Source organism: Emiliania huxleyi (assembly GCF_000372725.1).
Source record: "Emiliania huxleyi CCMP1516 chromosome Unknown EMIHUscaffold_214, whole genome shotgun sequence".
Taxonomy (NCBI): Eukaryota; Haptophyta; order Isochrysidales; family Noelaerhabdaceae; genus Emiliania; species Emiliania huxleyi.
In genome coordinates, this window is record NW_005200469.1 from 60,462 (window position 1) to 86,636 (window position 26,175).

At 63.4% G+C, this 26,175-nt stretch overlaps 3 protein-coding genes across 3 annotated transcripts; 1 reads left to right on the forward strand and 2 right to left on the reverse strand.

The window, feature by feature from the left end:
- Positions 1-950: 950 nt before the first annotated feature.
- Positions 951-1,647, reverse strand: EMIHUDRAFT_366349 (hypothetical protein). The gene has a single exon (XM_005780457.1). It carries the CDS (start codon positions 1,462-1,464, stop codon positions 1,285-1,287), a length of 180 nt encoding a protein of 59 aa, XP_005780514.1. The 5' UTR covers positions 1,465-1,647; the 3' UTR covers positions 951-1,284.
- Positions 1,648-11,020: 9,373 nt separating this feature from the next.
- EMIHUDRAFT_235153 (hypothetical protein) lies at positions 11,021-12,783 on the reverse strand (the record flags this gene model as incomplete). The annotated part of the gene is made up of 2 exons (XM_005780458.1): positions 11,021-11,156; positions 12,455-12,783. 2 exons carry the CDS (start codon positions 12,781-12,783, stop codon positions 11,021-11,023), a joined length of 465 nt encoding a protein of 154 aa, XP_005780515.1.
- Positions 12,784-14,226: 1,443 nt separating this feature from the next.
- EMIHUDRAFT_235154 (hypothetical protein) lies at positions 14,227-15,938 on the forward strand (the record flags this gene model as incomplete). The annotated part of the gene is made up of 10 exons (XM_005780459.1): positions 14,227-14,241; positions 14,316-14,401; positions 14,472-14,676; positions 14,765-14,923; positions 15,000-15,062; positions 15,162-15,276; positions 15,352-15,457; positions 15,546-15,618; positions 15,748-15,835; positions 15,925-15,938. 10 exons carry the CDS (start codon positions 14,227-14,229, stop codon positions 15,936-15,938), a joined length of 924 nt encoding a protein of 307 aa, XP_005780516.1.
- Between the last annotated feature and the right edge of the window lie 10,237 nt (positions 15,939-26,175).

The following is a 26,175-nucleotide window of genomic DNA, read 5'->3' on the forward strand; positions in this document are numbered from 1 at the left end:
TTTTTCAACCTTGACACAGGGGGCGGAGTTGCGCTTTCTACCGCAAGTTTTCACACTCTCGCTTGAGGCTTGTGTGCGGTGTGACCCCGGTATGTCTCGAGGCTGGGTGTGCCTGTGCGGTGTGCCGCCGGGCGCCGTCCGGCTGTTGCACGAGTATATGGGCCAAAAGCGTCGAAGCTCGCGCGCGTTCGGAGCACTCCCTGGGTCCCAGAGAGTGCTCCGAACCGACCAGACCGCGCTCGCTGTGGGGCTGCCACAAAGTCGCCGCCGAGGCCCGAGAGCGTGCCACCGAAGGCGTCCCGGCGGAGGTGATTGAGTGTGAGACCTTGCGACGGTGGATCATTGAGAACGGGCCCGAAATCGCACAGAGTCACTCAACACGGGGTCCCAGGGAAGATTCACACACTAGAAGCGGCTGCGCGGGCCCCGCCCCCAGCTCGGGGGGGGGGGCGGGGCCCTTGCGAAGGAGAAGAGGCCAGAGTTGTACAGCAGCGGACGATGGACGGACTCGGGCCCGGTGCTTCGACGCAGCACAGACAGTGTGCTTCGTGGTAGCATGAACTCAGAACGGCCCCCCGAGAGCGCCTCTTCGACGCCCACGGGTCCCGGGGGGTCAGAGGGGTTGCGAGAGGGCCCCGGCTATTTTTTGTTTGAATCCCGGAGGCCGTTAGAACATGACGTTCCACGTGCCCGTCCACACAGCCACGGACAACATGCTAGCCCATGTCGAGAGAGCTGCCCCCAGGCGACCTTCCGTCCGGCCGGCCTCTTTTTCAGCTGCTCTTTTTGTTCATGGCCGGCCGGCCTCGGACAGAATTAAACCTGGCACTGGCACTAACATAGGGTGAGAGCCGTAGACTGCATGCAGGATGCAGATTCTCGCGGGCTCTTTGGGCCGCAGCTTGTGAGGGAGGGGGGAGGGGACACAAACGCCCTACAAAGTCCCACATGATACAGCAAAGTACGACCCGACGTACAACGTAGCTCCTCTCTCTCCCTAAACGTATAGTGCACACATGCTGGGTCGCGAAAGTACTGTGTGGGAGGTGCCAGACAGACAAGCAGACAAGCAGCAGACAGCGCTGTGTGCCTGCTTGCTCTCGCTTCAGGGCGAGCGTCATGAATAGTCAACAGAGCTCCAGCCCGGAGGGTACCGATGAGGAATGGGCGGGGCCTTCGAGTACAGCATCTTCTCGGCGAGCATCATGAGTAGTCAACAAAGCTCAAGCCCGGGGAGGTAATCAACTGGGGCCCTTCGAGACTCCCTTTGAGCAGCGCTTGAGATCAGGCCAGACTGGTCGTCGAATACCGCCCCAGCTGCGCCATTAGCGTGTCCACCTGCTGCGCCAGCGTGCCGGTGCCCGTGATGCCCATGGCCTCATTGCACGCCGCCACGGTCGTGGCAAGGGGCGACGAACCGTCAACCTTGAGCTGCTCGGCGATGATGTCCACCTTTTGTGCCATCGTGAGTGTTTTTGCATCCGCGTTGCTGATGGGCACACCTTGCGCCACCCTGGCAACCACCGAGTTCGGTGGCTGATCAGCGCGCTTCTTCTTGTAGCAAACGTAGCCAACGCCGAGGAGGCCCGCAATGACGGCCACCCCTACCACGGCCGCTGCAATAGCGACCACAGGAGAGCCGCCGCTTTGAGTAGACGAGCTCTCCTTCTCGACCTCGACCGCAACGGTAGTGTCGACGGATGCCCCCACCACAGCAAGGATAGGTCCCATCTGAGCATCGAAGGCATCCAGGCCATTAGCCCCCGAGTACTGTTCGAGGCTGCTCTGGGCCGAGCTGGCTTCCGACTCCGTGACCACCGGGAACTTGGCAACGATGATGACGCTTCCGGCGGTGATATCGAGGGTCGAACCGAGAGGCACGAAACTGAAGCCGGCCAACTGGGCAAGCTTCTCCAGGATGGTCCCCCTGGTGGCGTCGTCAAAGTCGCTCACGTCGCCGCTCGCGGTGAAGGAGGCGACGACCTGGAACGAGCTCGGCTCCCCTGACGATGGCGAGGGCGACGCCGAAGGTGGCGGCGATGGCGAAGCCGAAGGTGGTGGCGATGGCGAAGCCGACGGCGGTGGCGACGGTGGCGACGGCGGCATCGGCGGCGACGATGGGGAAGGCGGCGAGGGAGGAGGGGCAATTGGCGGTGTTGGTGGTGACGGCGACGGCGGTGGCGACGGCGGTGGTGGTGATGGCGACGGCGGGGACGGCGGCGACGGCGACGGCGACGGCGGTGGTGACGAAGGGGGTGGCGATGGCGACGGCGGGGATGGCGGTGGCGGCCGTGGGGGTGGAGACGGCGGCGGCGGGGACGGTGGTAGCGATGGAGGGGGTGGTGATGGCGACGGCAAACGTGGGGGAGGTGGTGATGGGGGCGTGGAAGGCGGCATTGCCTCGCATTGTCCATTCGCATACATGCTCCACGATGTTGCCATGCCACCCAGTGCCTCATCTTCATTCACCGTGTTTTTGCCTCGGTACTCTAATTTGAACGATAGCTGCACCTCCGAGATCTTTGCAAAGTCTGCTGCCGTCCACTGTCTTGTAGTCTGAACTCGCCACGTGCCGTACGGCGAGTAAAAGATGTACTTGTCGTCTCTGAGCTCGTCACGGTCTTCGACCTCGCACGGCACCTTATTAGGAGAACCGATTGCCCATCGCATCGCTCCAAACGATTTGGGTTCGTGTGTAAACGTGACCTCGTCGCCGGCGCTGTTCGTGAAGATGGACTCCGGCCCCTTGGTAAGCTCCGCGCTCACGAAGCCATCCGGCGAGTCGGTGGGGAACGGTAGCAGGTACACCCGCAAATCTTCAATCTTTGAGCCCCAGAAGAAGCCAGGTGGCGCTGGTGGCGGCTTGGGTACCACGAAAGTAGCCGACCCGGTGTTGTGCAGGGACGCAAACTCGGTTGGGTGAGAGGCCGCAGTGAAGGTGAAAGTTCGCGACGTCGAATGCTTTGGCACCGTGACGTCATCGAGCAGCGTAGAGATCTGGTCGCCTTTTAATTTCTGAAGGGCTTTGCTTACATCTAACGCGTCCGAATTGAGACCGAGGGACATGAAATCGCATGCAGCTTCGTCCCCGCCGGGCTGGCTGCAGAACTGAGGCTCGAGGCGGTAGTACCGAATTTGCGTGAGCAGCCGTTGCGCATTCACCATAAACTGCACCATGGCACGCTGCCTCTGTGCCTCGAGAGTCGCCACTGCAAGCTGGGCATATGCCTTGCCGTTGTCTGCGCTCCCGTCGCAGGAGTCATCGTCAAGACACGGTGTCTCGCCAATGATCACCCGAGCCTTGTTGAGCTGGTCTCTGTCAACCAGCTGGTTCACCCGGTCGCTCGCTAGCTTCATCGTTCCGTCGGCAACGATGCGTGCGCCTGCCCATTGACTGTCGGTGATGTCAGGCAAGCGATTGCCTAACGCCGCCTGCAGCTCCTGCAAGCGAGCGGAACTGGGCACGTCTGGCACGGCTTCGCCCACAGATGCCTCGCCGTTATCCTTGATGTCACTTTCCGTCGTATTCAGCAAGAGGGTCCAGTCGCTCAGACTCTCCAAGTCCATGAGGGCGCGCTGAAGACCTGTGGAACCAGGCTCGTTCAGGCGCCGCCCAAAGAAACCCCCGATCCAGTTGAGCACCTTGCCGGCAGCCGCGGTCACCGTCTCAACCACCTTCTTCGCAACCTTGACGACCGCTTTCGCTCCGATCATGACTTCTTCCCACATGTCTGCGAGCAGTCCAAGGCATGTCTGCGAGGGGCGCACAGACATTGTGAGTACAGTGTGTGAGTACATGCCTATATAGTGCGTCTATTGGTCACCGAGATCGAATCCCCCTGCACGCGAGTCAGCGCCGCGGGTCCCGGATTGCCTCCACCACCCACAGCCTGGTTGTTGATTGGCCTCGTTCTTGGCGCATTGAGAAAGCTGTCGGGGTCGGCGTCACACCACTCAAGTTCGCTCGTGCTGCTGCCAAATTCATAGAGTGTCGACCACTCGGCCAGCACAAAGTTGGGGTCGCCCAAGAATTTCGGCATGAACTCCTGAAGTGACTTTTGCAGCCTCTCGCAGCCAGCCTCCAGATCTGTACACGGATCGTTCTCGCTACCTGTGATTGCGCGCCACGCACACGCAACCTCGGGCCTTTCGAGTATCACGCTCAACTTGTCGCATACGAGGCCGACGGCGATCGAACACGCCTCGCCGGCGAGCTTAGCAGGGTTGAGCAGATTGGGAAGGGAGAGCCCACCGCCAACAACCAATCCGAGATCGGCGGTCAGAGCTCCGCTGATGCATGCTGAGTCCTCGTCTCTGGAGATCGCCGCTTCGGCGAGCAGCCGAGCTCTGAGCATGGCCTCAAGCTCGAGCTTCACGCCGAGAATCTCGAATGTGAGCACCGGGCCCAACTTGACAGTCACGTTCGCGGCAACCCCACCTTCCAGCTCGAGCTTCTTGGTCACCTCAGGCTCGCCGTCTGCCCAAACAAGATCGATTGTGGTCCCCTCGGTCGACGAGTGCTGGACGAAAGCTTCTTCGATGCCAAAGAACTGGTCGAAGCTGAACTCCGCGTTGAACGCCTGAGACGTTTCGACGTCGATTGCAATCGTTGCCGTCGCCTGAAGCTTCACGAGTACTGGGATGGGCATTGGTCCCGCCATGAGCACCTTTTGCAGTAAGATGTACGGATCGCAGGCCCCCTCCTTCCCCATATCTTCGACTGGGCACACGTTCCTCCCATCGTTGAGAATGAGCGTCTTCTCGACGTGTGCCCGGGTCGCCGAGCTGGACTTCAAGGTCGCGCGGAGGCCGAGAGCGATGCCCGCCTCGCTCAGCTCGCCACGATACACCCCATGCGTCACATCCGCGGTGATAGCCACTCCAAACTTTGGCGTGACGTGGCCCTCAAGCTCGAGCAGGACTCCTGAGCTGACAGCAATGCCAAGCTCCGATAGTGCAACGTCGCTGTCAGTGGAGGCCTCGGCGTCGTACTTGAGAGCGACATTGATGCCAAAGGGACGTTCCACGTCGAGGCATGAACCCCCACCGATGCGGATGACGCAAGGTGAGCTGGGATCGATACATTCTGGCAGCCCTTGAAAACACGACTTGGGCTCGCATTCGTAGGCGTCTTTGTCAGCCTCCTCGTCGGCCAGGTCATTCCGCAGAGCGCCGCAGCCTTCCGGCAAGTCATACTCTTCGCGAAGGCACTCGAGGTAATCCTCGACGACGTTCCCCAGCCACTCGAAGGCGGCAGGAACACAGCTGTCAATCACCTTGCCGGCGAGGCTCGCTCCCGCCTGAAGCGACCCGAAGAGCCCCGCGCTGGCGCTCACCTCCTGCGTGGCCTGCTGCTCGACGGCGAGGCCATTTGTCCGAATCCAGTCGTCGATGATTGATTGCGTGCTCTCCAGGAACATGCGCATCGGTGGGTTGCAGGTCTGATCTCCAGTATCGTCTGAGCACAAGTGTCTCCAGCGCTCGTAAACATCGAACGACTTCGACGTTTCCGCACACACAGAAGCCGCAGCGCACGAGCGCACGGAGGCGAGGAAGACCTCGGAGCTTGTCGCCCAGTGCACTAGCCCCAAATCGGCGAGAAGGCCGACAAGCTCGTTGAGGCTAATTCGATCGTCGCGGTTGATATCGAAGCCGGGGCCGTCCGCCTCGAACCTTTTCTCGATGTCGTCGAGTCGCGCCTCTACGCTCGCAAAACGTGCGAGCATGGTCGCGTTCAACGTGGTAATGCGGGCATCGGTTTCATCTCGCATGTCTTGAATATCCTGGATCAGCGATGAATTGACATACGCAAGGCGATCGTTGATATACTCGACGGCGCTGATCGTGCTCACATTCAGCGTGCTCACGCGCGCATCGAGGCCGTCCATCCGTACGTTGGCCAGGTCCACGCGCTGCCCGAGGGCTGCCGTCGTGTCGACTAGCTCTTCCTTCAGGTAAAGCATAAAGCCGCGGTCCTGCAGCTGCTCAGCATGCAGTTCGAGGATAGATGTTTCTGCCTCGGTAATGCGATCGGCATTTTTCTGAATCTCGTCGTCCAGCTTCTGGATCTCGTTGTCGAGGTCACGCCGCAGTTGCTGCATCTCTTCGCGGATCTCGTTGCCGAGGTTGGCCTGTCCAATCTTTCCGATCCAGCCAGCTTGATTCGATTCGTACGCGCTGATCAGCCCCTCGTCTGCTTCGAGTGCGCCCTGGTATACCTCGTAGCTGAGGGTGGCGACGGTGTCTGGGCTCAGGCCGAAGAGGCGGTGGCCACGCTGCAGGGCCTCAAGCCCGGCACACGCGCTGGCAGAGATGCCTGCCTGGAGAGGGATACCGCTCCCGCCGTGAGTCGAGATGAAGTTGCATGCGAGAAACATGTCCCCAATCTTGGTATCGCTGTTCTTGAGCACGGCCATCCGAGCGCTGTAGTCGAGCCACTGCAGATGAAATGTGCAAACGTCGACAGCGTCGAAGGCGTTCGGCAAGTCGCACTGTGGCACGTTGCACGCGGTGTGGCATTTGCACAGGGTCGGACCCATCCACCACCTCTCGTCGTCGTTGGCGCATTCAAACTGCATTGTATACGTGCACCCTGGGGCGCACGCGGGCGGCGCAGGCGGCGGCGACATCGGAGGTGGCGGGGGTAGCGGCGGCAGCGAAGGCGGAGGTGGCGAGGGGGAAGCTGCTGGCAGGCACTTGCCGCCCTCGTCGTACACGCGCGCGCCACAGTCGGTGCAGTCGGTGCCGCAGACGCATCGTTTTGGTCTGTTCGCCAGTCCCGTACCAGAGTCCGCGCCGTCCTCGCAGAAGTCGTTTTTGCCCGCGGAGGCGCCATCGTCGTAGGTGCAAGTGTCGTCACAGATTGCGACTGCCGCTGGCGGCGTACGAGGAGGCGGCGAGGGTGGCGGCGCCGAGGGCGGCGCCGAGGGTGGAGGCGGTGAGGGCGGGGGCGACGGGGGCGGCGGCGATGGCGGCGGGTTCGTTGGTGGCGGCGGGCTGGGGCTGACTGGGTCGGCCAAGATTCTGAACCCGACGCTGGCCGAGCAGTAGCTCTGCGAGCCAGTCCGGCAGCAGTAGTCGCCACAGTTAGTTAAAATATTTCCGTCATCGCAGCTTCTGATTCGTGTGTAGTAACTTGGGCACTTGTCACCAAAGCAGTCCGTGTCGCAATAGCATCCTTGATAATCCTCCGCGTCACTGCATTTAAGCATGAACGTGATGGAGTCGGCGTCTCTTGTGGCTGTCTGCGAGTCCAAGTACAACGGATTGGCGTCAGAACCACACTCGAACGAGTATTGACCAGTATTGATGGAGTTGGTGCAACGTATGTAGTTGGTGTTGTCGTTGCCAACACGGTAGAGCAGCTGGACTTCGTTGTCTCTTGGGTTCCGCGAAAAGTAGTCCACAATCAGCCTTTGGTTCGTCATTGGCACGCCTCGGTTTCGGTTCAAATCCGAGCAGCTCTTGATGTCAACAGAAAAGCCTTGATATATCAGACCGTAGCTGACATCAGCCTCGCACAGCACGCGCGACGGCGGCGGCGGCGGCGGCGGTGGGTATGGCGGCAGGGACGGCGGCGGGGTTGGCGGGGCCGGCGGCGGCGACGGTGGGGATGAGGGCGACGGAGGCGGCGACGGAGGCGCAAGCAGCGAGAACGAGACGTCGTCCAGCGCTATGTCCGACCTGTAGTCCGATCCCGTCAATCCATTGAAGCGCACCTGTGTCGTTGAGGCGGGCAGCACGACGGCAGCGTCGAGCCAGCCGTTCAGAGCGCTATTGCCCTGGTCTCCGGTCGCGCTCCAGAGCGTCGACCAGCCGTTCACGTCGTTGCAGGCCTCGACAGAGAGGGTGCCCATGTCTGAGCCTCGCATGTGGTAGAAGAAGGAGAGGGTGGCGTCCTGCTGGAGCGAGAAGCGCGGGCTCTCGAGCCGGTGCAGCTCGTTGGGGCGGCTAGAGGCCTCGGTGTAGATGTAGGAGCCCGAGCCGGTGGTGTGGTCGCCGCTCGGGCCTGTGCCTGACGATGGAGTGCTGCCGCTCGTGCTAGTCCAGTTGTAGCCGTTCGGTGCGGTGTCGACCCAGCCGCACTTGTCCGATTCGAAGCGGCAGTCGATCAACTCCGCGATGGGAGGTGGCGGAGCCAGAGGCGGCAGCGGCGGGGGTCTTGGCGGCGATTGTGGGTTGGGTGGTGGCGACGGTGGCGGCGGCATGAGGGGTGACGGTGGCGCAGCAAAGCATTGGCCGCACTCAGTACACACCTCGGAGGCTGTGAGGCCGTCGCTAGAATCGGTCGTGCAGAATTGAGAGTTTTCAGGCGGAATCCAGTCCGAGGCGTACGTGACGCAACCGCCGTAGCCGGCATCCCAGGCTGAGCGGTCACCTTGGCATGGCTGCGACGGGTTTGGCGAAGGCTCCGGTGACGGCCCTTCGGCAAGCGCACGACGGCTTGGCGCCGCGGCCGCGAGGTTCTCGGCAAGAATCTGCAGGAGAAGCACCCGCAGCATTCCTGCGAGCCTGCGCAAGGCGAGACAATGGTCAATGGTCAAAGGGCTTACTATCAGCGTAGGGAAGCGACAGCACGGAATAGCTAGACGGCGAATGAGTACTGGCAGCGCACCGCGCAGCTCGTGCCGTGCTCCTCAAGGTCTTGATTCTGTGAGGGCGAGTGGTCGGCGTCGGCGAGGTTTTGCCAAAACGTCAGAGAGATAGGAATCCAAGGAGGGGGTCGTGTGATGAGGTCCTCGCGAGTGGAGTGTTGTGTGGCTCGCGGGTGGCTCGCAGGCGGGGCAGACCAGAAGTAGCGAAGAGGGCGCCGCGACCGACGAAGACCAACTGGGCAAGGAGCGACGGCGTGACACCGATGAGGGCGTATCACTTGATGCAGAGGGCGGCGTTTTCCGATGAGGGCGTATCACTTGATGCGGAGGGCGTTTTCCGATGAGGGCGTATCACTTGATGTGGAGGGCGTTTCCTGCGCGATCGTTTGCTCGGATACCCGTGTTTACTTTATGGCCCCTTCCCTGCGAACGCGCACCCCCCCAGGGCTAGGGCTCTCTTGCCCGCAACCCGATACCGATCATCTGGCTCGGTGGGTGCACTTCTTACGAGTAGCTCCCCGGCCCTGGATGTGCGGCTGATGACTGTGCACTCCAAGTGCTCCGAGTTTTTCGCTGAGATATCCCACCATGCAGAGCGCATCTCTCTCTCTCTTCTCTCTCTGTTGTGCGAGGCGTGAACGGCGCCATTCGCTCTCACCTTGGCAACCCTGTCTGCACGTCTGTTTGGTATTGCTAAAATACCGCTCTCCAGGAAGAGGGAGGGAATTGCGAGATCGCGGCCGGTACCTCTTCAATGGAGATGAGCCTCGAAGCGCAGGTGCGGCGCGTCGTGGCGCGGTACGCGCTAGACGAAGGCCGCCTGAGGATGCTCGTGGAGGAGCAAGGGGCGAGCTTCAGCGCCACAGTGGCCAGCGTGGTCGTCGACAAGCTTTGCGGCTTCATCGCGGCCGCCAAAGGCGTGAGCGGCACGGCGCACTACGCACTGCAAGCGACTGCAGCGGTCTCGGCTCAGGAGGCACGCGCCAACCTCAAGACTCTCGAGAAAAACTTGAAGAAACAGGTACAGAGGCGGCGGTGGAGTTGAGGTATGCGCGCGACCCCGCGGCACCCCGCCCGCGGGCGCCGCGTCGCGAGAGGCCGCGTGGTAGTACGTGAAAATATCGGCACATACATGGTTGAATTAATTTGTCCATACGTCAAGAAAAAGCGCGCGCGCGGACCCTTTCTCCGCTCCTGGCCGCCGTCCTCCCTTTTCACCTATTCTCGGATGAGTTCCTTCGCTGAGACGTCAGATCACACGTGACCACACGGGGCGCGGGGCGAGCCACATCATCACTGGCTCGCGGCAGTAAGGACACTCTCGCATCAGCTCGGAGCATGGACCGCACACGCACAAGTGGCTGCACGGCACCGCGAGAAGAGATTTTGGCCGCTCGAAGCATATGATGCACGATGTCTCTCCCCCAGGGTGGACTCTCTTGAATTCTTGACTTCGCACCTCACCTTCTTCGCCTTCTTCCTGCAGAATTTTGTGCGCTTCATCTCCTAGTAGAGGTCCGTTTGAGCACTTGAGCACTGGATAGGAACGATTCCGCAAAGGAGGCGGACTCGCTCGACGAGTTCGAGGCGGCCGCGCGTGCGGAGAAGGCGCGGCGCGAGGCGGAGGGCGTGGGCGACAAGCACCAGACGCGGCAGCCGCGCGTGGTGCCGGTGGTGAAGGCGGGCGACCGACTCGAGCAGCTGTGCCACTACGCGGTGGGCGAGGGCGAGGAGGAGGGTGAGAGCGCGGGGTGGATGTGGTGCTCTTGCACCGTGCTGTCCGTCACCCAGGTGCCCAAGGGCCCGCGGAGCTTCTACAAGGACGGCGAGGCGGCGAGCGTACGGTGGGACGCCAACGACCGCGTCTCGCCGGCCGAGCCCGAGTCGGACGGCTTGATCGAGCTCAAGAAGGGCAAGTTCAACGCGGACTGCGATGGCGCGTGGCGGCTGGACCTGGATGCGCCGCCGCCGGCGGCGGCGGAGGAGGACGAGGAGATGGAGGTGGAGGTGGAGGTGGAGGCGGAGGCGGCGGCGGCGGCGGCGGCGGCGGCGGCGCCGAGGCAGCGCGGGGCGCCGAAGAAGCGCGGGGCGCCGAAGAAGCGCGGGGCAACCGCAGCAGGCGTGGCGGCTGATGAGGCGGCGCCACAGGCGCGCGAGGCGCGCCCACGGCGCAATGCACGTTGACTCTGCGGCACACACATGCAGTGGACAGCGAACACATAGGGTGATGCGATACGGCGGTAGATGGCCGAGGATGCAGACGGACCGTGGTATGTGTGTTGTGTACTTTATATGCTCATATTCCGCGTTACCACAAAACGGAGGGGATATGATCCGCTAAAGCAGCAGGCACACACACGCCAAGCGCGTGAGTTGTCGCTCGGGTTGCCTTAACTAGATAAGATTCCCATATTCATTAATAGCGGCTAGTTTGTCACATCACGTGGATCGATGACCCGGAATATGCCGCAAGACACGGCGCTTTCAATGAAGCAACTCATATCTTGGACGCATCCCTCGACGCGAAGAGCCATGCAGTCACCCGAATTGCTTGGGCCTCTCCTGCAAGTAAACGAAACATTCTTGGAGCTTCCCCAGCCGCTTGTGGCCGCATCTCATCCGTGGCGACGCGCTGTTCCACCGAGCCGTACTCGGCCGCGCCGCCGCGTCGAGGCACGGGTCCCCAACCAAGCAGCGACGCCGAAGCGTCGACCGATAGAGCGCCACACCCAGCAGTATGGGCGTCGACCGCTCTCTCGAGCGGCCGCGTGGCAGTGCGTGGCGCGGGCGTCACAGGCGGCAAGCGTGGAGCCGCTGGAAGAGCCGGTGCGAGCCGTGGACGGCAGCCGCTCCCCACGTCGCCGAGAGAGGCTGCGGGGGAGAGGGTCCAGGAGGCCACAGGAGGCGCCGGGAGGATCGGGAGGCGCTAAAAAGTGGCCCGGGCGCCTCGTGCCACCCGTCTGGTGGGGCCAGGTGGGCTCAGGAATTAATCCAGGATTTTAAGGTGATCCACTACACCTGACCGAGAATTGGATGGCGAGATCGCGGCGAGATCGACCACAGTCGGCCCAGGTCGGCGCCATGCACTGGCGGGCTGCACAGCGCGCTAGATTACGCGGAGGACGTGCGCTTACCACCGGGTGGGATTACCAGGCTCGCCTGGGCTCGCTGAGGGTCGATCGCGGCGCGACCCGTTTTCGGCTGTTTTCCTCGCGAATCTGGGGTGCGCGCCGGGAGCTGCAGCGCCAGCGTTTCGCGGACCTGTGCAGCCTCCGGGCACTGGGAACTTCTCCCAGGCTCGGGCAATGCGGACATGTGCCAGCGGGGGCGCGGAGGTGGTTTACATGCGGATGCGGCACGATCTTCGAGCCGAACCGACGATACAGGAGGCTCCAGAGGCGCCGTAATCGACAGTTGGCCGTCACCCAACTCCTCGCCCGCCGTGACTGTGGGTGTCTCCTGATTGCCCACGCTCGTGGTGGAGCTCGGGGTACCACTTTGGGCCACGGGACAAGCCCTGGGGAGTCACTGTAGCTCGCGCGGGGCTGAGAAGCCCCCATTCCCGCGAAAAATCGAGATTTGGCGAGATATAGGGGGCGGTTCTCATTATTTTCGGTGGCCCCAAAGCTACCCAATCACTCGCCCACCTCCCCTGAGCAGTCTAGTCCAAAAAAAACCGCGCCCCGATCAAGTTACGTTTTCAGTGTTTGCCCCTAGCCATGTTCCTGCCCGGCCCGAAAAAACCCATGTACGCGACACGAGCGCTAACCAGCGGGCGGCGCGCTCCGTCAGCTTTTCGCACTAGAACAGGTGTGGGCCTGCGGCAGCGCCCAGCGCGATGCGTCTAGCTGCGGCGGCACCCTTGGCAGACACAAAGCCATGCCACCACCCTTGGCAGCACAAAGCCGCGCCAGATGTCCGCCAGCTCCGGGGCCGCTCCCTCGCGGCTGTCGAAGCGCTCCTCGTCCCAAGCGATCAGGTAGCCCAGCCGCATCACCTCGACCGCCCGCTTGCGAGCCGCCTCCGGGAAGAGCTCGTGCGACTGCGGCGACCACTCCGCCGCCTTGAGGATGAGCCTGCCCACCTCCACCGCCTCGGCCGCTGGCTCCAAGTTGGCCGGCCTGAGGACGATAGAGATTGGGATTCGAGAGAGAAGGGCAGGCGGGACTGGGGAGGAAGGCAGAGGCATGGGTGTCAATAAGGAGTCAAGAAAGGGAGTGAGGAAGAGAGACACCGCGCCTGAGCGCGAGCGCCTTGGCCTCGCCCGCCACGCGCACGCCGAAGCGGCCCGTCGAAGCGCTCGCGGAGACGACGACGCCGACCTTGCCGTTCAGCGAGGGCCGCGAGACGAGAGAGTGGATCGCGAAAGTGGAACCGACTGCCGCAGCGGTCGGATCCGACTCGCCCCACGAGCAGAGGACGCGCGCCCGCTCGAGGGCAGAAGGCTCGCCGGCTGAAAGGTCCGCGCCGCCGCGCAGCAGCGCCCGCGCCCGCTCGACGGTGAGCGTCTGCGGAAGAGGGGCAATGGGCGTGAGGACAGCGTGCTCACGCCTTTGGCCGCTCGTCTTGGGGCACGCCTCGAGATGCTGGAGCGGCATCGAGCCGCGGCTGGTGACCAGCCAGGCGGCGAGGTCGGCGTGGCCGCGGCTGTTTGCGGCCTCTTCGGGCGTGCCGAAGGGCATTGCGGCGCGGGAGGCGCCGTAGGAGGAGAGCAGCTGAGCGACCTCGAGGTGGCCATTGTAGCACGCGACGAGCAGCGGCGTGACGCCATCGATGCTGGCTTGGCTGGCCGTCGCGCCAGCCTCGAGGAGCAGCCGAGCGATGTCGAGGTGGCCGTTTTGGCACGCCATGAACAGCGGCGTGACGCCGTCCGCATCGGCCAAGTTAGCCGCCGCGCCGGCCTTGAGGAGCAGCCGCGCGATCTCGAGGTGGCCCATCCAGCACGCGACGTACAGCGGCGTGGCGCCGTTGTTCATGGCTTGATCGACCGCCGCGCCAGCCTTGAGAAGCAGCCGGGCGATGTCGACGTGGCCCTCCAGGCACGCCATAAACAGCGGCGTGTCGCCACTGTTGCTGGCTTGGTTGATCGCCGCGCTAGCCTCGAGGAGCAGCCGGACGATGTCGAGGTGGCCCCTCCGGCACGAGACAAACAGCGGCGTGGTGCCGTCCCCTGCGGCTTGGTCGATCGCCGCGCTGGCCTCGAGGAGCAGCCGGGCGATGTCGACGTGGCCGTTCTGGCACGCGATATACAGCGCGGAAGCGCCGCCACCATTCGTCGCCCCAACGCTCGCGCCGGCTTCGAGCAGCAGCCGCACCGCCTCGGCCTGCCCGTGCCGAGCGGCCCAAGTCAGCAGCGTGTCACGACTGGATACCACGCTGGGTGCCGCACCGTCCTGCTTCTCGGTGTCGAGCTGCGCGTTGAGCTGGGCCGCGAGCGACGTGCCGCGCGTCCGCCGCCCGGAGAGGAATGCGCGCAGCGAGGCCAGATCGCCCTGAGCCAGGAGGGCGAGGCGGGCGCCGCTCCACTGTGTATCGCTCATCTCCTATTTGGGGCAATCAGTCAGCCGCCGCCCGTGAAAGATATAAGAATTGTGTTTCCCCCAAGTGCTCCCCGGCCCTGGATGTGCGGTTGATGACTGCACTCCAAGTGCTCCAAGTGTTTTTGACAATCTTGTTTCTTTTATACCTGAGGAGAGAGTGTTTGTGAATTCTTTATTGAAGATCTCGAGCATCATCGCGGCGCGCGTTGCCGGCGCCGGGCGGTCCTGCGGGTGCGTCGCATTGTGCACGAGCCCGTTGAAGTCGAGGTACGCTCGTATGCACCCCAATTAGCGCTCTCAACCACCCTTGCGCCACCCAACACGATCAGCACCGCAGGCGGGCGAGGGCGGTGACGGACCCGGTCGGCGACCCGCTCTACGTGCTCTGCCTCGGTGCGCCGACCAACGTCGCCAATGCCCTGTTGATTGCTCCCGAGATCGCGGCCAACATCGTGGTGGTGTGGGACGCGAGCTCGAGCCTCACGGACGGGCGAGTGGTCCTGGGCGGCCTCAACCTCAACTCGGATTTGGTCGCGACCCGGGTCCTGTTTGAGTTCTGTACGTGCCCGGCTTCCCGACCGCGCAGGGGGTGCAGCTCTCACAAGACCGGAGATGGACGCTTGGTTCAAGGGCGAGGGTCCCGTGTCGGATGCCCTCTGGGAGCGCTACGCGACCAACCCAGATTACTTCTCCTTTGGGACCTCCAAGTGGAACCAGCCCGGCACCACCCGCATGATGTGGGACACCTTCCTCCGTGATCCAGCCGTTCGTGCAGGGGCAGACGTTTGGGTATCGGAATGTCAGCGCGCCGCGGCTGGTGCAGCTCAACGCGACGTGCGATTCACTGTACGACGTCAGCTGCAAGGGCACCTACCCCGGCGACCCAGCGGGGCACCTGGGAGAGTACACGTGCGAACAACTCTCCGAGGTGCGATGACAGGGCCACACTGCGGTTTCTATATCTCCTCTCGCCCCACCCCCACCGCCCTGCCCATCTCCACCTCGCCGGCTCGCGTCCCCTCTCCAGGACGGGAGGACCTGCGACGACGCCCTCTTCTTGACCGCCGGCGAGCGCGTGCCCACGCATGCGCCGACGCCCGGCGCGGGCGGAAGGGCCGACGCGGGTGCGTGGGCACTTGGCGGTTGGTGGGGAGAGGGGTGGGGCGGTGGACGGGCCGGTGAGGCAAACCACGAGCGGCCGCCTCGCCCTCGCCCAGAGACTGGCGCGGGCCGGTCGGTGGTTGAGATGACCTACCAGGGTGGGCTCGCGAGCCGGTCCAACCCGAACCGCGACCTGCTGGTTAAGCTGAACCTGGCTGGCTTGTGAAGTGAGCACATGAGATGTGATCCGTGTGATGATTCCTGACAACCGCCTCCGCCAGCTCTGGTGTCACAGTTCCCCTGCTCTGAGGGGATTTTTGCGGGTCAGCTCGACAAATCAATCTGGAGCTGTGTCGCCGGCGCGCGGCGGCCTGCCTCCGGAGGTGTGCCTCTGAGCTGGACATTTTGGGTCACTGCGTAACGCCCGTATGCTCGTCGCTGGGCAAGAAAAAAGCGTTTAGGGTTCGTGCTTGCGGGTGTCCATTTCTTTTTCCACAGCCCTTGTCAGAGAGGTTGGCGCGGAGAAGCTGCTGAGCGCGCTGGACCTGCTGCTGAACGGTGGCCATGTCGGGCGCGCTGGCGACAACATCCGCCGCGTCGGTCGGAGTTGGCCGCTGCCCAGGACACGCAGTACTCATCGCCCGGCTGCAGAGCGTTGGTCCCTCCTCTGTTTTTGTTCTCTTTCTTAGGCGACTTGATTTGAGAGAGAGAGAGATTCTTCTCTTGATTTGTTAAATCGACTCGCCCGCGAGGAATTCTTAGATAAAATCGGAGCTCAAAGCACCAAAAAAGAAAACAAACCCGGTCATTTCCTTCTCCCGGCCGGGGCGGGGCGCGCGCGGGGGCGGCGGGTGTGCGGGATCAGGGTGTCGAAAATCACAAAAAAGAAACTGCAAAAGCGGCGTGGCACCTTAATCACACGTCCCCCCAGCGAGGGACCAACTGCGCCGCTGTCACTTCCTGTCTCTCTACTCCGCGGCCTTTCCTCTACTTCCTCGATGAGCTTCGTCGCGCGGCCAACCATCCCAGCGCCCAAGGCGTCCTACGTGGAAGGGCTCCGCGCCAAGGAGCGCGAGGGCAAGAAGACGACCGCTCGCGCAGCAGCGGCCGCAGCGCCGAAGCAACCGTTCAAGACCGCGCTCGTGATCAACGGCGGCGGCCTCCTGCCCGTCGCAAGCGCGTACGGCATCTTTCGCGGCCTGTACAAGGCGAACGTTGGCGACGAGCCCTGTGCCCTCGACCAGTTCGACGTCATGGCGGGTGCCTCGCTCCTGCCCCGCCTCGGCCTGACTGCCCCGCACAAGTCACCCTCCCACTCTCTGCCAGGCGTCTCTGGCGGATACCTTGCCAGCCAGACGTACTGCTACGCCAACCCTGAGCCGACCGGCTTCAACAACTTTGACAAGCCCTGCTCCAAGCTGGACCCGGTCAACTTCCTCAACACCAAGGCGAACTCGGACCCGAACTCGATTACGTGGGACGACCTCCTCACGGACAACTCAAAGGCCTGCGACGTCAAGCCGGAGATTGGCTACTACAACTGGATCGTCCGCCAGCCCGGAATGTTCAACCCCGGCTTTGTGTCCGGCCTCTTCACGTCGCTCTCCTTTGGCTTGGTCGCCCAGATCCTCTCCGTCGGCAAGTGCGTCGGCCGCGGCTGCTGGCCAAAGTACGGGTGGGTGTGCCTGCCCAGCTTCTCCATCGGCCTCGCCTCCATGCTCCGAATGTTCTTTTTCAACTTCTTTCTCTCCCCCCTCGGCATCTCGCAAAACAAGTACACGGCCGCAGGCCCCAACGAGGTCTCCGACGTGGCCTGCGCCGCCGGCGTCGAAGAGTGCGAGGTCGCCTACCCGCGCCCCGGCGCGCCGACCCCAATGGCGCACTCGCAAGTGATCCAGGCGCGATCCGCCCGCTCACCGCAGCCCCTCCCTCCCCCACCTCCTTCCCGACCACTCACCCTCCTGGATCCCGCCGCTGCTGCTGTCAGGTCACCGGCGTGGGCTACCGCAACTTCGTCGGCCCGCTCACCAAGTGGGCCCGCGAGGTGTCTGCGTTTGTCTACGAGAATGGCTACAGCAACGGCGTGGCCGAGAACCACATGGGGAAAGGCGTCTACCAGGCGCTGCAGCTTCAGCCCAAATACAACAACGTGAGCGTCGTGCCGTACACCTTCACGCCCGGGCACGCCATCACGCAGTACGACCCGAAGAATGTGAGCGACCCGAACAAGCCCGACAACGGTCCGATGACCTTCGACCGCAACCTCGGCACCTGTTGCGTCGACCCGCCGGACGTCAAGTTCATCTCCAACTCGCAGCCCTCGTCGACCTGGGTGGAGAAGCCGAGCTGCATTCCGTGCGCGCCCATCACCTCCTCGGAGCACCTGTCCCCAGAGGCGATCATGTCCCTGACGGCAGACTTCGTCACGCAATTACAGCCAGAGGACTTCCCATCTGGCCTCTGCGGCTCGCTTTACACTTGTCTCTCCTCACTGTACCCTTTGGCCGACCTTACTTACGAGTTCAAGCCCATGCCGACCAACTTCGTCGGCCCGCTCAGCGAGCCAACGCGCTGCTTCTTCTCTGACGGCGGCGTGCTCGAGTCGACCGGTCTGGCCGGCACCATCGCGCAGGGCGTTTCAAAGGCGGCCAGTGCCCTCCCGGTTGTCTCTCGCTCGCACATGCTGCTTCTCACTCCCCTGCTTCCCCTGACTACCCAGGCAGCTGTGATGATCAACAGCTTCAATCACGGCCCGTGGGTGAAGGATGCCAGCAGCTGCGTGGGCGGCTGGCATGCGTCCGGGGCCCCGTGGACGTGGACCTTCGACCCGTACGCAGACAAGCCCGAGCCAGGGCTGGGCTACATGGGCTCGTCGCTCGCATCGTGCTTCGGCGTGCAGCCGCCAGACTTTCAGCCTAATGCACTCCTGAAGGGCAAGGCTCTCCGTCCCCTGTACGTCCTCAACCACATCCTCGACAACAACCCGGAGACCTACGACTTCCGCAACCTGTCGATCCCCGAACCCAAGTCTTACGAGGACGTGCAGAACGTGCCGTGGCCGCCGAAGCCCAACTTGGGGGGGGACAAGATCTCGCCGTGGGAGTACCTGATGCAGTACATGACCTACTGCCAGCGCGCCGGCCAGCCGCTCGTGTGCACGCTCAAGGGCCTCAAGGTGCTCGACAACCCCTTCTGGGGCACGACGAAGGCGCAGCACGATGTGACCCTCACCGTGGTCTGGATCACGCTGCCTATCATCTGGGCGCGCCCTCAACCACCCCCTACTTCACCCCCTACTTCACCCCTACTTCACCCGCCCCTCTCCCCGCCCCTCCCTCTCCCCCTGCAAGGCGATCGATGTGCGCAAGTCGCTCCTCAAACACCCGAAGGGCTGCTCGCCAAAGCTGGCCACCGCCAACTGCAAGATGGCAAGCTACGACGATGACTACAGTGGCAACAACCCTTTTGGCTGCCTCGACAACTTCCCGTACTTGGCGCCCATACCGACGTCGGTCGGCGGCTCGGTCAGCGCCATCCTCGCCAACTTTGGCCTGCCACTCGCTGGATGGTCGAAAGAGCAAGTTGCCCTTTTCGGCTGCCTCGGCGCGGTTCGCCCTTGACCCCGCTCTTATAGACAGTATCCGTCCTCACGCGCCACGCCCTGCCTGCGAACAGGCGACTATATCGTCAACGGCGACGAGGGCACGAAGTACTCGCGCAAGGCCAACTTCACGTGCCTCCTCGAGTAGATTTCGAGTCGACGCCTCGCGGTCCCTGTCACGCACGCGGCACGGCTCGACGGGAGCCGTGTCGACCGTCGAGGCCCTGTGCATGTCGCGAGAGTACTGGTCTAGTAGAGAGGCCCTTGCACCCTTGTCGTCGGTGTGCAACGTCCTATCTTTTGTTCACGCATGTGTCGCGCAACGTCCGTCCTTTATTTACGCATGTGTCCACAGTTCCCCCGCTCTGTCCTCTGAGGGGATTTTTGCGGGTCAGCTCGACAGCTGGAGCTGTGTCGCCGGCGCGCGGCGGCCTGCCTCCGGAGGTGTGCCTCTGAGCTGGACATTTTGGGTCACTGCGTAACGCCCGTATGCTCGTCGCTGGGCAAGAAAAAAGCGTTGCGCAGCGGCGCCGCCAGGCGCCCGCCCCGGCCGGCGGTGAGCGACGCGCTGCCGCCAGCCAGAAGAAGAAAAATGTGCATTTCCCGTCCCGAGAGAGCCATCCCTCCCTTGGGTTGTCTGTTTTCTTTCTTTCTTTCTTAGCCGTCCCGTGTCCCGCGGACAGATACCTGTTCTGCGCTGACCCGCGGGACAAAACAAATTTGAAAATCTGTTTCCCAGCGGGCGGCTCGCTCCGATTTCACGGTTTTCGCGCGTCTTACAATCCCAGAAACCCCGAGGAGTTGTTTTGTTTGTGAGTTGGATACACCGAGAGGTGTGTCGCCCCTTGCGGGGGTGGAGCGGAAAGGAGGAACCTCTTCCCAAGAATTGGCTAGGGCTGTAGAAGCAGCGTATCTCAGTCGTTCTTCACACGGATCGCAGAGCAGATTGTGAATGAGCTTGCCTGCGGCGAGGGCGGTCGAGTGCACGCGGAGCTAAGTGCCTCGCCGTCCTCGCAGGAGTCGAGTACGTTGGCAGCATCCCAGCCGTCTTTCTACGCGTGAAAACGTCCACACAGGCCGAAGACGCCTTGACTTCGCCTGGGGTCCATGCCCGAAGCCCACCCTGTGAATGTAGAAGGTAGCCATCCATGGTTTGCATAGTTGCACACAAAATTCACTCACACGTTGGCGAGGGACCTCTCAGCACGATGGTAGAAGGGGCACAACGAGTCGGTCCACCAACGTTTGTGGCGGTCGGTAGAAGCGGACCACAAACAAGTAACGCTCATTAGTAGAAACTTACGGGAGTTTACTTGGACCCCGCCCGGCGGCAATCGCAAGATCACCTCGTGCTCGATGAGGATAGCCGCCGTAGGCCCAGCCCGTTGATCGCCGTGGACCACATCCGGCGGTCAAGGCAACTTTATCTAGAGCCTGCTCTAGAAACCATCTACCGGGAGGCAGTGGCCGCGGGCTGGCCCGGCGACGACGGCGCTCTGGATGGGGCGTGACCTCCTGCCTCCAACCTCCTTCCTTTTTGAGCAGGTGTGACGCCGCGCGAGCGACGCTCCGAGATCGCCCGAGATAGCGCGGCGCGGCCCCGAGATCGCCCGAGATAGCGCGAGATCGCCCGAGATCGCGCGGCGCGGCCCGGGGCGGGGTGGATGGGTTGGGAGCGAGGGGGCGGAAGTGTTCAGTGCGGTAGATGGTAAGCTCGAGGCGCGTGAGCCGGACTTGTGAGCCGGACCACCCCCTCTTGTTCCCTGCGTTGTTGAGCCAGGACTCAACATACTCGGGCTTGCAATCCCAAACTGTCACTCCCCTTTCTCCCGGCCGAGGTGGGGCGCGCGCGGGGGCGGCGGGTGTGCGGCGGGTGTGCGGGATGTCTGTGGGCCCGAGAGCGATATGCCATGTCCGCCTTGCGTTGTTTCAAAACATCGAAGGCTAAGCCAAAAAGAAAAACACCGCCTTAATTGCTTCTCGCCATCACAACGCCCGCAAACACCGCCGCAATGTTGGGGACCGCCTTCACCGTCGGCACTGCCCTTGGCTCGGACATCCTCTCGGTGCATACCACGCTCGTAGAGGACTCGCACTGGTGCGGCAGCTCGATCAAGTCGGGCGGGGCTAACTGCACCGTGCAGCGCTTCTCGACCAAGCAAACTGCCTCGCTCTACAGCCACAGCATCGGCTTCAATTACACGGACAAGTGGGCAAGCGCTCCTTTTGCCGGCACCGGCTCAGCGCGGCACGGGCCAAACACAATCGCGCCGTGGCTGCTCGGGGACGGCCTCGACCACGCCGTGGAGAGCGAACATGCCGTGGACGCGCGGGTGGAGGCGCCCAACAAGGGGGCGTACGTTGTGACCAGCGAGGGCGCGATCGACGGCTGCGGCAAGGCCGGCGATCTGAATCACTTCTCGCCAAGGTTTGGAGCGGCGCACGCATGGGATGAGGGCGTTGCCTTCTACGCCGGCACACTCGGCCCGCATGTGGAAACGCGCCAGGATCTCGCCAACGAACTAGCGGAGGAGCGCGACAGCATTGGCACTCACCGCGAGCTGAACGAGTCCTTCGGCGCTTCTGCAGCGGCGCTGCTGCTCCTCCTCGCTGCGTGTTGTGGGTTGCTGCTGCTGGGCATCAAGCTGCTGCGGCAGCAACGTCTCGGCGCGGCCTCGGAAAAGCGGGCCAAGAGGAAGGCAGTCAGTCAGGTGGGCTGGAGGCATGGCGCGGTCCGCTTGCTCCTGCTCTCGTGCCTCGCGGCGACTTGGGCCACCTCTGACTTGGCTTGGGCCACACCAGAGGCGCCACCGTCACCGCCGTCACCGCCATCACCGCCGCCGCCGCCGCCGCCGCCGCCCCCTGCGCCACCGCTGCTCCCGCTTCCCTCCGGTGAGGTCCCGGCCTACTCGCCTCAAGACATCCAGAATGAGATTGATTCAGCCATCGCCGAGGGCCGCAACGCAAGCGTCTACACCCCTGCGGGCTCCCACCTCCGCTTCAGCAACCACGTCACCTGCAACGGCAAGATCCACCTCTCGGTCCGCAGCAGCGGGGAGGGCGCGACGCTCAATGGCGAGAAGCGCTCCAGTATGTTCGCCATCCAGGGCGGCTGCAGCCTGACTTTGGAGGCGCTGCACTTTGTGGACGGCAGTGGTATGGTTGGCGGTGCGGTGCAGGCTGATGGCGCTGGCGACATCTTGATGAACGACGTGTCGTTTGCGGGCTGTGAGGCCAGCGAGGTGCTTCTCCCGTCTCTCCCACGCACCTCCACCCGACACAGAGCTAACGTCGCCAGCCCAGAACCGACTCGAAACGCTGCCCAGCCCTGCGGTGCTCGCGCTAGCGCGTGACGATGCCCCGACCGTGTGCAGAGTGCCGGCGCTGTCTATGTGGGACGCAGCAGCGACGTCTCGATGCACGGCGTCGCCTTCAACAAATGCAGTGCCAAGGTGCGTCGTTCTCCACCGCCAGGACCACTGCCTTGCCGCTAACGCTCACGCTCGCGTGTGCCGATGTCATGCAGATCGGTGGCGCTGTGTACGTGTATGACAACGTCGACGTTTTGATTGATGGCGCGATCTTTACCGAGTGCGCTGCTGGCCAAGTGCGTCGCTCCCCTCCCCTCTCTCCCCGCCAGCGCGCTCGCTGAGACCCGCCGTGCCGCTGCCTTCGGTGCAGTACGCTGGCGCTATGGCGGTTGTCAACAGTCGCGGTGTCAAACTGGTTGGCGTCACCTTCACGGATTGCAACGCTGGCGACGCGCGTCGCGCACCGCCACCCACTTTTTAGCCCTACCTAGCTCTGACGCCCACGCTCCTGACGTCCACGCATGCCCGCTATGAGCGCAGTACGGCGGCGCTGTGATCGTGTATGAGAGCGGCGACGTCTCAATGCACGGCTCCGCCTTCACAAAATGCCGTGGCAAGGTACGTCGCTGGAAGTCCTTTCCTCCACCGCACGACCGGGACCACTTCCCTGCCGCTAGCGCTGACGCGTGCCAATGCCCTCGTGCAGTACGGCGGCGCTGTGTACGTGCAGGACAGCAGCGACGTCTTGGTGGATGGCGCGATCTTCACCGAGTGTGCTGCTGAAGTGGTGCGTCGTGCACCCGCCGCCCTCCTGCCCTCACCCCAGCATGGCTTGGCACTGCCCTAACTGACGCAGCGCGAATTACCCGCGTACCTTGTGCAGAGTGCCGGCGCAGTGTACGTGCAAAAGAGCAATGACGTCTCGATGCACGGCGCCACCTTCACCGGATGCAGAGCCGAGGTGCGTCGCTCTTCCGCCCTCCTCTCAAAAAACCGCACCGCCCTCGCATGGCTGGGTACCTAGCTCTGACGCCCACGCATGCCCGCGATGTGTTCAGAGGGGTGGCGGCGCTGTGTTCGTGGATGGGAGCGGCATTGTCTCGATGCACGGCGTCACCTTCACCAAATGTAGCGGGCCGGTGCGTCGCTTTCTCGCCCTCCTCTCCCGCACTGCACGGGTGGGACCCTGCCAGATCACTAGCGCTGACGCTCGCACGTGTCGATGCCCCCTCGTGCAGTACGGTGGCGCTGTGTACGTGTATGACCGCGATTTGCCGACCAAGTTGTTGGTCGATGGCGCGATCTTTACCGAGTGCGAAGCCGATGAGGTGTGCCTCACCGCGCCTCTCTCTCCCCCCACCGCCAGCTCTGAGGCTCACGCGTGCCAATGCCCTCTTCAGGGTGGTGCTGTGTACGTGATCGGTGGAAAATCTTCGGTCGAAGGCTCGAACCTGAAGATCAGCGATTGCTCCGCCGACAAGGGCGGCGGCCTCTTTATCTTCTCGGGCAAGTGCCGCCTTCGCTCGTCCGCCATCACTCGCTGTACCGCCGATTCGGCTGGCGGCGGCCTTTTCTCGGAGGGGGGAGAAGCTGTCCTCAGCGATGGGACACTCATTGCCGGCTGCACCGCGCCAAAGGGGCGCACTATGTCGGTCAGTGCGAAGGTCTCCTACGCCCTCCCCGCCCCGCCCGGCCGCTGGCTGCCAAACGCGCTCTGCGAAATATATCGGGAGTCGTGCCCGACGAAGGCGGGCAAAGATCCTTGGGACCGCGAATTCACGAATGATTGCCCAAAGCATCGCGACAATTGCTCGCTTACTCTCTCGCCTCCGAGCGAATGGGACTGCGCGGACCCGACCTTCGTGCAGCCCTGCAACTGGAACAACGAGACCGGAGGCGACCCCTCCCTCCTCGGGAAGAGCATCTACCAGCTGCCGCTGCTTCCCGTCGAGCAGGACTTCCCCTTCGCCTGCGCCGCCGGCCTCCTCGGTTCGGCCGACCCCGAGGAGCAGTCGAGCAGCAGCTGCGCCGGCCATTGCCCTGCAGGCTTCCAATGCCCCACAGAGGCGACCTATGAGGCGCTGCCCTGCGTTACTGGCCACTACTGCCCGCAAGGGACGAGCGTCCCCCTTCCTTGCCCCGCCGGATCGTACTCGAACGCCACAAACCTCACCGCCGCGAGTGAGTGCACCGACGCCTCGCCGGGCCACTTCGCCACCATCGGCTCGACGCAGCAGACGCCGTGCGCCAAGGGGTCGTACACGGACGCGCCCAAGCAGGACACGTGCGCGCTTTGCGCCCCTGGCACCTCGTCGAATCAAGGCAACCACTCTTGCAGCGAGTGCGCTGCGGGCACATACGCCGCCAACCCCGGCCAGGGCGAGTGCATGCGCTGCCCCCATCCCCTCGGTAGTGGGGTCGGCGACGTCACCTGCTCCGTCTGCCAGAAGGACTTCTACCTGCTCAAGAGCGCCGACCCGGCCGACATCTATGAGGCGCCGGCTGAGTACTGCAAGCCCTGTCTCCCGCTCGCCGAGTGTCCAGACAACACCACGCTCGAGACCCTCGTCGTCCCGCCCGGCTATTGGCGCGCCAGCTCCTCCAGCGACGTGCTGACAGAGTGCGGACCCTTTGGCGGGGATGGCGAGGCGCGCTGCGCGGGCGGAAGAGAGGCGGGCAGCGCCGGCGCTGGCTACTGCGCCGCCGAGTTCACGGGTCCCGAGTGTCGGTTGTGTGCCGACCCGGGCCTCCACCTCGTCGCGGGCAGTGCTTGCGACGAGTGCCCGACCCAAGGTCTGATCATCGGGCGCATCGCCGCCATCGGCCTTGGCGTGACTTTGGCGTGCGGCCTCATCGCGTGGCTCGCTACGAAGCAGAGCTTGCGCTCCCGCCGTCTCATCGGCCCTCCGCTTCGCCTCGCCGACCGAGTCACCGCTTCGTGCTGGCTCTACTTGTCGGGCCTGAGCATGATTCCCAAGCTCAAGATCCTGCTCGGCTTCTACCAGACCAGCACCGTGCTCACGACGACGTACTCGGCACGGCTGCCGGTAAAGTACACCAGCTGGACGGAGAGCGTGAGCGAGGTGATCGCCATCGACTGGTCAGGGCTGCTGATGCCTGCGCAGTGCGCGACTCGCCCGCCGCCGCAGGGGAGAGCGCGCCCCGACCCGCTCCGGAGTGCCGCTCTTGCGAATAGGTGCATCTCATACTCGGCGCGCCTCCTCGTGATTGCAATCTCGCCCGTCGCGCTCGTCGCTCTCTACGCCGCCGTCGCTGGCTGCGTCCGGCTCCGGCGCTGGCTCGCGGCGGCGGAGCGCGAGTCGCTCCGCCGCGCGTCGCTGCAGGCCCTGCTCGACGCGACGCCCCTCTGCCTCCTGCTGGTGTTCTGCTTTTCGCCGTCGGTCAGTGCCTCCATCTTCAAGGCGTGGAGCTGCCAGGCCTACACCGTGTCTGCACAACAGAAGGTGGAGTACATGCGGCAGGCACCGCCGCCGCAGAGCGCAGCCGCACACAGCGTACCGGAGTGTCTCATCCGGCCCCCTCGCACCGCCAGGACCCTTCCGTCGAGTGTGGCTCCGACGAGCACAGCTCGATCACCCTCCTCGCCGGCTGCTTAGTCGGGCTGTGGCCACTGGGCTCGCTGGTCCTCTACTCGTCACTCGTCATCGCTTGCTACTGGCCGCTCCGCGCCCGCACGCCCAACAAGCTCTCACGGGCTTGCGGTTTCCTCCACCGCGAGTACAAGCTGCCCTTCTACTACTGGGAGGTGGTCGCTGTCGCACGCGTCGCAGCAGCCCATGCTCTCTTCTCTCCCTCCCTTAATACAATCAGGACCCCGGAACTTGAAGAGCTACTTGGTATCGGCAGGCCCACGCGCTCAGAGCGGTTCCGGAACCGGCTTGGAGGGAAAGGATAGAGTCTCATCTCATCCGTTTCAGCGATAGCAATTTAAGCCCCCAAACCTCCTCATTTCTTAAAAGGTTGTAAAAATCTTAAAAGGTCTTAAAAATCCCTCCCTCTCAGAAAAC

Excerpts from the sequence above, each read along its gene's own strand:
- EMIHUDRAFT_366349 (XM_005780457.1), bottom strand. The coding sequence starts at position 1,464 with ATGGCACAAAAGGTGGACATCATCGCCGAGCAGCTCAAGGTTGACGGT.